The following is a 9536-nucleotide window of genomic DNA, read 5'->3' as shown; positions in this document are numbered from 1 at the left end:
CCCTGCTGCGGGGCTCTAACGTGCGTGTCCTTGGCGAGGCAGAGTTTCAGATGATTTACAGGTGTCGTATGACAGCACGGTTGTAAAAGCGGCTGCTCGTGGCAGTATTGCTACATGCAGTTTTGTAAAGCTGTCGAACAGATGAAGTATTTTAAAATTGCAGGCACTTATACAAAAGTACCAGGTTCTGCCAGGTGATTTTTGCCAGGTCCGTTATCTTGGACACAGATAGTTTTTTTTTTTAACGTGAGAATTTCTTGTTCTGAACTTGGTGCAGCTCAGCTTTAATTGTTCATGGTCTAATGGAAACAGTTTTCCAAATGATCCCTGTGGTGTTTATTTATGTCGTACGTGCTTGTAAAACTCAATCATTATTTCCTTATTTGCATCTTTGATTGGTTCTATTGTGGTAATGACTGGTCAGACAGTGTGGAAAGAATACGGGGCTTTATGAGGGATCTCATAAAAAGAATTGATTGATTAAAGACCAATCTGATTTATATGGCTTTAAAAATTCTACTTATGTATGGTATTAATTTGCAAAATACCATGATTAAGGCTGTTCAGTAAATGTGCTGTTACTTTGTGGCCAATTATGATTACAAGGTACTGTTATCTGACAATTGATTTACAAATATAACCACAGAGCTCTACAAAATAAAGTCTGGAACCTGCATATTCGGAGTATGTGACTCCTGAGTCACAAGGCAGCATGCTGTCTTTGGGATTCCCATGCAGATTCAGGCCCTGGGACTGCAGAAGGCATTTGGATGATTTTAGATGCTTGAGTTTTTCTTAACTGCTGCTGCCTTCTTCTTTTTTATTAAATATATAAGAAAGTGACTTCGGTGACAATGACAGATTAGTATTGTAGTTCACTTCTTTTGCTGTTCATAGAGATTTTGTCATTTCTATAGTAACTGAAGAAATTTATTTACTCAAGAAATAAAGATGATTTTGGTTGAAATGCTTTTCTGATAAAAGAGGTGATTTAAAAGTCAAATTTTATATATAGATTTTCAGGTTACATTCTTATCTGAAAACGAAAGTTATGTTCTTTCTCAAATTTACTCCTGTAGGTTTATAAGCATGTTGAAATTTTTGTAACTTCAGAGCTTTTACGCTTCCTTTCTGGCACTGTCAGAAAGAGACATGATTTGTATAGTTATTGAAAGTGACTGAAACTCCCCCGTACTGTTCTGAATTGGCTATGCTCGAGAGTCCCAGTTTGCGAACAGTACTGTTTGTTTTGGTTGGTTTGTTGGGTTGTGGGGTTTTTTTTTAGTATGATGCTTGGAGTAACATATAGTAAACATGGAATATAGAGTGATTCATATTTTATAGCCAACAGCAAAGTATCGTTTAAGACCCTATCCTGTAGAAGGTAATCCATATCGTCATGTTTATGGATATTAAATTATGAATTACATTTTTGCCACTAAACCCAAGTTTTATTGAGAATTTTTTCTTTCTCTTTCTTGAGCAATAAAATACTGTTTCATTCATTGCTACTGTGATAATTAACAGTTAGGAACAGATTATAAAGATACTCAGTAGTTGGCTAGTCTACAACCCCTGAAATTTTGCTTACTTTAAAAAACATAAACTTCTTTAAAGATTTGGAAAAACTTGTAATCATAGTTGCAAATGGTATTGTCTTATTTTACATTCCAAACTGGAAGATGTTCTACTTCAAATAACTGAGATATTCAGTACCATAAACAATATACGTGACTACAGGAAACATCATAGTGTAAATTCCACATGGGATAAAAGTAGCACTATGCATAAGCAGAATTTTAGCTCCCTGTGCTTACTGTTACTTAATACTTTTATATGCACTAGTTAAATCAGTATTTTTGTTTAATATTGGAATATATCAAATAGATTTTATTCAGTACCTTTTGGCCTTAGTAGCCAATTACCTATTGAATAACAAAGCTACTGTCTAATGTCCAAAAGAGGGACTCTGTATAGACTATGTCATTTTACTCAGATAAGTTTTACGGAAGTAAAAGCAAAATAAAACCAATTTTTAGGGTAGAAGAGGGAAATGTAAAGTGTAATGAAATTTTACTACCCTTTGTGCTGTGCGTACTGTCATGTTAATAACTCCACTAACATTGCTTTCACTTAATTTAATGCTGGTTGCCTTTAACATTTACTAAACAATTTTGAAAATTACTGTAGCTTAGCCTGAGACGTTTGTGATTAGCTGCACCAATTTGAAATGGCCAGTTTGGATGATGACAGAACCTCCTCTGCGCGTGCTTTTTTAAAATTTGGTAAGTGTGCAGTTCTGTGTTTTGGTTTTGTTTGTGGCTATTTAACTCAACAAAAAATAATTGTGTGTTTTGTGTTTCATGTGGTGTTTTGTGCTAGCATTTTTTTAGCACTGTACAGTAGAACTTAAAAATTTGAGCTCTTTCAGTGAAAATTTCTGAAAATTGGAATCTACTTAGACTGAAATGTCCTGTTCAGATCTTCCTATTTTGTTTGTGTTTTGTGTTCTTCTAAGTATCTCTCATAACAATCTCTGAACTGAAATTTCTCTTTTAAGATGATGGTCATGTAAAAGGTGCAGTAAGAATGGTGTTTAGAATTAACTTCTTAAAAAACCCAACATGACTGGTTTAGAGAAAAGAAGTAAAATTTCTAGTAAGTCAGTCATTGTTCCAAAGCTTGACTTTTGGAAATTAAGTGGAAGCAAAATAAAGCCCCCTGGCACAGCTTCTCTTTAGATACAACAGAAGCTAGAATATATGAAGTTGTCAAGACTGTTAGTGATTTAGCTCAATATGTTTTGAAAAGAGTTTGACTGGAACAAATGTGTCCATGTGTGAAGCTAGCTGTTCTGGGGAAAACTGTATGGGCTCTTGTTTAGTCTGTGTTGAAACACAGAAGCAGTACAAGTGCTAGTGAGAGTAACCAGGTAAGGAGATTTCAGCTGTCTTTTGCCACAACTGAGTCACTTGAACTACCCTGCCCTGCCTGTGGCATTTCTGTTTTGCCTCTCTTAATGTCAAAGGACATGACAAGTGTTGACAATAAAAAAATTACTCTTTCCTAATTATTATATTGATACTCGATGTTTCTGTTGTTATGATGAAGACGACCCCTCATTCTTAGTAGTTTTACGAGCTATGGTTTTGAGTTCTTGGAAATGGCAATGCCTGCCTTGAATATCCTGAATGGTTTCCTGCCTTGCTTGTAGCATTTACAAGGCTTGTGTGGCGGACTTTGGCATTTTGGTGTATTTGGGTTATGTGAAGCTTCTGTGTACTGGCATGACGGCCAATGTTTTATTTCTGGTGTTCAGTAACTTCTGTGTGTTGTTAGTTACTGTAAATCCTGAAATCAGTAATTTCAGTTAGGTGTAATATACTGTAGAGAGAAATCACTTCAGATGATTGAGAAATAGAGAGAGGACAAAATAGATTGGTACGTATTTTTTGTTTTTCCATGAAATTCTAACCGGATTATATGCACAGTCTAACACCTGGTTTTTCTTGATAAATGGTAGTTGAAAAATTTTGTCACTTTAAAACTATTTAAATGAAACTGTTATAAGATTTTACTCATTTTTACCTGTGGTGTTATCGTTACTCTGCCTACATAACACTTTGTACCTTGTGTTTGCTCTTAATATTTATTCAGATAGAGGACTACCTTAATACCTTTTTCTTCTTCCTCCTCCAGCCCCTCTCCTGGGGTTTCCTTACCATGTTTTCATTGAATTGTAGAACAGTTCAGTTTGGAAGCGATGTTAGGAGGTCATCTACTCCAGCCTCTTGCTCAAAGCAGGGTCAGCTATAAGATTGTATTTTCCTCCTGTATGTAGTGATTAAAAATCCCCACCAGCACAGCACAGTTGGTACACGTTAAGTTCATGGAATCACAGTTCAGATATTTACATATGTGAGAACTGAATTTTCCTTCTAGTGGAAGTGCTTCTGAAAATTATTTTCTGATATCACCTTGCTCAACTACATGAGTTTGGACTTAAAAGAAGATATATTTCATGGCAGACAACTATTAGAATCAACTGTATTGTATCCATGGTGTTTCTCTCCAGTACTGTATTAAGTCTCAGCTCAGGAGAGATCATAGGAGAAGTCTTGAGGGAAAGGAAATGTGGTGGTAGGCGGATACAATTTGTTCATATGATATAATTTCTTAAACTTTTCTGTGTGAAGAAATAAAATCCTCTTTGGTCCCGGTGACTTCTGTAATGTGAAGATGTTATGGCCCGTGCTAATATTGGGTAATGAAGGTTACTGTGATCTGAGATCCAGAACTTGTTCATGTCTCAAGTGTTGGATTACGTCTAGAACTAGTGTTGCGTTAAAGGACTGTGGTCAGTTTTTATTCTTATTGAATCTAGAAAGAAATCTGGTATTCTCAGGTTTTTTTGTTTGGTCTGTGCTGATTTAGTTATACAAGTAAACATTTTCTTTTGTTCTTCTGGCATGTGAAATGCTGGAAATAAGATTCTTGCTATGTTGCTTCCATTTGTTTGTGATTAATCTTCGGGGAGGTGTGTGGTTGGTTGGTTGTTTTTTTAAATTCTGTACTTTCAAAATTTTGAATAATCTGTTCTGTTTGACATATGCAAATCTTTATCTGTAGATTAGGTCCAGAATTTCATTCTGATGCCTATTTTTCTTTAATATCTGCAATTGCTGCCATCTTAAAGGACGTGTGGGTGTTCAAAGCCTCTGTATATACAAATTTGGGAGCAAGGTTTCAAAATGTTGGCCATAGCTTTTAAATCTAAACATCTAGACAGTTTATAACTCTTCCCTGAAGAGCAATTAATGCTAATTTCAAGTATAACAGGGATAAAAATGAAGTGGATGGGAAAATACTTCAACATCAGGATGACATAATATTCTCAACCTCCAGAGGTTGTATCTTATGCTAATAGCTTACCTCAGGGAACTTCCCTGAATTTCCTTTAGTTTTGTATTCCTCTTAGAAGAGATAATTAAATTGTAAATTTTTCCTGGAATTGTTGTACATTTGAGTTCATCTGCTGAATAATGTTTTCCTATAGTTTCCATGTCTTAGCTACTTCAGAAATACCTTGTCTGTTTATTATTTTAGTTCTACACTAGTAATTGATGTCTCTGTTGTCAGTTATTGGGCTGTTTCAGATTTCTTCCTGTTCTCTAATTCTTTGAAAGGAAATTACTATCCTTTTTAGTAATTCCGCAACTTGAAGAATGGTGAAATCTTATTACTCTGGAACCTGTAAGTGGTAGGAAATGAAAGGGGGTTAATTTTCATTCAAAATATGGGTATAGAGTATTAAGTCAGTGCAATATCTGAAGACAAACAGGGATTTAATTGGACTTGGGATAAAGATTTTGCGTGTTGCCTTATCAGACATTAAATATGTTAATGCAGGAAGCAACACTTTGATTTCCTATCTGTGTGGGGGTTTTAGCGATTTTGAAGTAGTTACTGACTTGCAGCAGTCCACTTCTGGTGTAAGGAAATAATGGGCATACTTCATTCTTTGTGGAAGAAAATCTGAACTACCATGTACCCTATTTAAATTTTGTATAGGTTTATTACAGTGGTATACAGCTGAAGAAATACTAAATCAACAAAATATTTTTTTATATTCCTTCCTAGCATATCTGCTTATTTACCTAAAATAAAACTTACATGGTATAGTTACAATGAGACGAGATATTTATGAAAAATAGAATTTGAAATTTATTTATGAAAAGTAGAATTTGAAATTAATGTCCTCATTCTGTTCCTTCTGAATGCTACTGTACAAACTGAGAACTCGAGGGTACTATTTGCATATATCATTCTTTTATGTTTAAGTGTTACAGTCTTGCTGCTGTCGTTTTTTTCAGTTACATTAAATATGTAATTGAAAATAGCTTTCTATGGCAAATTTTTGTCTTGCTGAAATGAACTATTAAATAGACTTTGGAAAAGAGTGTAGATGGGCTTTTTTTAGCGATCCTAAAAATAGTTTCCGCTGGGTTACGATCTCACTACAAAACCACACGGAAGGAACAGCTAGCTTCGTGTTTGTCCTGTCTGTTTCTTGCTTTTGATTAGATTGTGATAATAATAAAACATAATTTACCACAGGATTTGTCCAGCAGAATGCCGTAATCACCCAAGCAAAACATAAACTGTATAGATACTGACGAGGAATTACTGAAGAGTATGTGGAAAACTTTGATTTTGAGTGTTCCTTTAAAGAAGTTCTCCTACTTTAAAGTATTCCTTAAAAGTATTCCTACTACAAAGCATAAAACTTTACTTTTTGTCAATTTTCTTGAACTTTGAATTCATTTCACCTTTTTGTTTCATCAACAGTCTACTCTGGCTGTTTTATTTCTGCTAGTAAAGTTTCAAACATCTAAAAGAATATAACTTGTAGATGGTAGTGCTTTGACATTTTCATGCTCTTTATTCTGTTCAGTCTTCTTTCTGCACAAAGTTGAAATCTTTGAATGCTCTGAAATAGAAGAGTATGCTTTTTGTTCATGATAACTTTATTTTGTTGCTCTGTTGGCCACAGAAGGTCACAGATTGTCTGGCAAGTATGTAAATTAGAACAATTTCATTTTAGAAACTTTCAACTTGTGTGCATAAGTGTGCCTGTGAATAGTCAACTGTTTTTCATGGTGCAGTGCTGGGGTTAACAGTTTGCAAGAAATAGACATTCTGAACCTTTTTCACACACAAAGGATGGTGTATGATGTATGTGTTATACAGTTAACAAATCTAAGAGTAAGAATCTTTATTTTGCCTTTGAAAATCTAGTAAGTAAATATTTTTCATCAATTTGCAACTTGTTATGCAATAAGTGACTTACTGAAGATTTTTTCCTATGCATAGTCTGTCTTACTTTCACTGAATTGACTTCAGGTCCCTGTTTTTTGTGCTTTTGCAAGGTGGCTGAGTTAATAGTATAACAACATGAATTAGGAATCTTCTAATGGACAGGAATTCCTAGGCAAAAAGAAGTACAAAATTAAAATTGCTTTGAAAAATTGATTTAAATTGGGATCAAAATGTTGATTTTTAAACCGAAGATTCAAAAAGTGTGATTTATTACAAGTATTTCTTTTCCGTTACAGAACAACTCTGTTTCTTTTAGCTTTGTTTTTTTAGGCAAATAAAATAAATGGGGCTCTCTCTGCTTCCCACTCAGGCCCCTTCCCCACATGCTGGCGTTGTTTGTAACTTAACCTCTCCCAGCAAGGAAAGGAGAGGCTGTAGGGGAAGCTCAGATGTGGTGTTAAACGTCCCCAGAGAGTCCATGCAGAGCAGACCCACAGGAATCTGCTCGAGGAGGGGTGGATTTTGTTTAACTACTGCGACTGCAAAGCAAAAGTAATACTGATTTGGGGGGTGGAGTTTGAGTTCTTGAGGGGCAAGAATAATTTTCCAATCTCCCCACCAAAGGACCTGATTAATAAAACCTCTGTCACTGCTCCACACACACTCATTTTGTTTGGATGAGAGTCCTGTATATGGACAATCTCCTGTCTAATGCCTGGATATGTGCTGGGAGTGCGAAAGAAGCAACTTGAATAGGAGCACTCTGCTGCATCCTGCCAGAACTGCTTGGCTGGCTGGGCTGCCCTGGCAATTCATTTCTCTCAGCTTTTCAGAAGGACAGCATGCAGTCCGGAAAGGGAAAATTCTCATTCTTCCTGTTATCAAATGGCTCTGTGGGAGATCTTGCCATCCAGAACACTGAATAAAGCCAAAGTGATTTATGGAAGGAAAGCAGTATGTTGCTCCTAAATTAGAAGTTGGAAATGGTTTAGCGCAGTAATTTTTAAGAAATCTTGTCTTTCGGATAGATAGCTCATTTCAGTTCTCAGGTAAACAGACTTTTCAGGTGGAAATAGGGAAGCAGTCAGTATGTGGGACACTGAGAAGGAAAGACGTGGATTTGATAGCATTGCATTTCTCTGGAATATAGGCAATTTGGGGGCTTTATCTGTTGGATAGGTTGTTTAAGCTTTGGTATTATGTGAGAAAAAGCTAACCCATTTTTTGATCCAAGACATGAAATCAGCTAGGCTTATTGTGGTGGTGGGTGAAAGGGAGGTTAGGATAGGTAAAACATTAATAGTGGTGTACATGTTCACCATTTTAGAAGGCAGGTAGGGAACTAATAGTTAAATCTGGGCTACTTTTGCCCCTCTTCCTTCTGTTTTTCCACATAACTTTAGGAATTTGGTCTGTAGCGTACTTAACTTCTAAGAAAATGTTTCTAGAAAATTCTTAACATTTAATAGGCTGTCTTCAATAATGAAAGTATACATTTATGTAGCATTTGCTGTAGCAGAATATCTACAAGGCACTGGAGATCCAGATGGAGGTCTTTGTTTATGTGAACAGGTACTGTAGAAAAAATATGTATAGAAATCTATTCTCTGAGATTATAGAAATTACAATCTTTTTTGTTTGAATTGCAATTTGATAAATTGTGCTTATGTATAACAAACATGAAAAAAATCATATTGCAGTAATTTTTAGCAATAGTAAAACTATGAAACTAATTCTGATCTTGATTTTGGTTTTTTCTCTTCTTTTTTTAGGTTCAATTTATGAGCCACTTAAAAGTATTAACCTTCCAAAACCAGAGGGGGGAAGTCTGTGGGATAAATTAGATCATTATTACAGAATTGGTAAGTTAATAATTGTTCCTACCATGAAAGATTTTCAGTGTAACTTACTAAAATATTTAGTTATGGTTATGAAAGTAATTAGCTTTGTCTTAAAATGGTATCTGCAGTCTTTAATAAGGATTCTTATTTTCTGAGAGGTAAAGGGTTCTGTCCTTACAATTCCTCATAAGATTCCTGTGATAATATAATGCATGTATTTGGATATTTCACGCATTGTTTGAAAAAGCATGATCTGTGAATAGAGTTCAAATTATCATCTGCATCTGTCAAATGGTAGAATAGATTCTAAGTTGCACCTGATGGTCTTGGATTGGGAGGGGTAATCTGCTGACAGTTTTTGATGGTTGAACTAACCTAGATATGAATTGTAATTGATATGTATATGTTAGATGTCATTGCTACGTTATTCCTACTTGAGGATAGTTTTCTAAATTTTTGCTGGGAGTTTGAAAGGCGTGAAAACTGGAGGGCTGAATTAAACTTCTTGCTGAAAATGAAAATATATACTGGAAATCCAGTCCAGCTGTAAGACTAAATTTAGAATTATTTTGGATAACGTGGTAGCCTAGTGTTGTGGCATTACCCAGATACAGCTGAGGAAACATTTAAATGGAAAAAAGCTTTCTTGTAGTACTTGTAACAGTTTGACAGGTGATTAGTGAGAAGTTATTTTTTTGTTATTAATGGTGCCATAATGTCATTTTGTGCTGAAATTTTATCTGTTAGCTAACTTATTTTAAGCCAACTTCAGTGTTTTTATTTTCATTATGACATCATTTTAAGCCAAAAACATACACGTTAAAGAAGGAATGGTTTATTTTGATTGTTTTGGGGTTTGTGTTATAATAATGTCCT

The 9536-nt window shown here is 35.0% G+C and overlaps 1 protein-coding gene across 1 annotated transcript in view; it reads left to right on the top strand.

Annotated features, from left to right (window-relative positions):
* Positions 1 to 2163: 2163 nt before the first annotated feature.
* The window catches only part of LOC104164427 (phosphorylase b kinase regulatory subunit beta-like), a gene marked incomplete at its 3' end in the record, with an annotated part of 28768 nt that continues 21395 nt past the window's right edge, over positions 2164 to 9536 (top strand). Inside the window, exons 1-2 of the mRNA XM_009703754.1 lie at positions 2164 to 2285; positions 8592 to 8681. Of these exons, the coding sequence (XP_009702056.1) occupies positions 2231 to 2285; positions 8592 to 8681 (145 nt within the window). The remainder of the gene's footprint in view (positions 2286 to 8591; positions 8682 to 9536) is intronic.

The sequence above is a fragment of the Cariama cristata genome, unplaced genomic scaffold (assembly GCF_000690535.1).
Source record: "Cariama cristata isolate BGI_N322 unplaced genomic scaffold, ASM69053v1 scaffold2107, whole genome shotgun sequence".
Lineage (NCBI taxonomy): Eukaryota > Metazoa > Chordata > Aves > Cariamiformes > Cariamidae > Cariama > Cariama cristata.
This window is presented reverse-complemented; position numbering and strand designations above follow the sequence as displayed.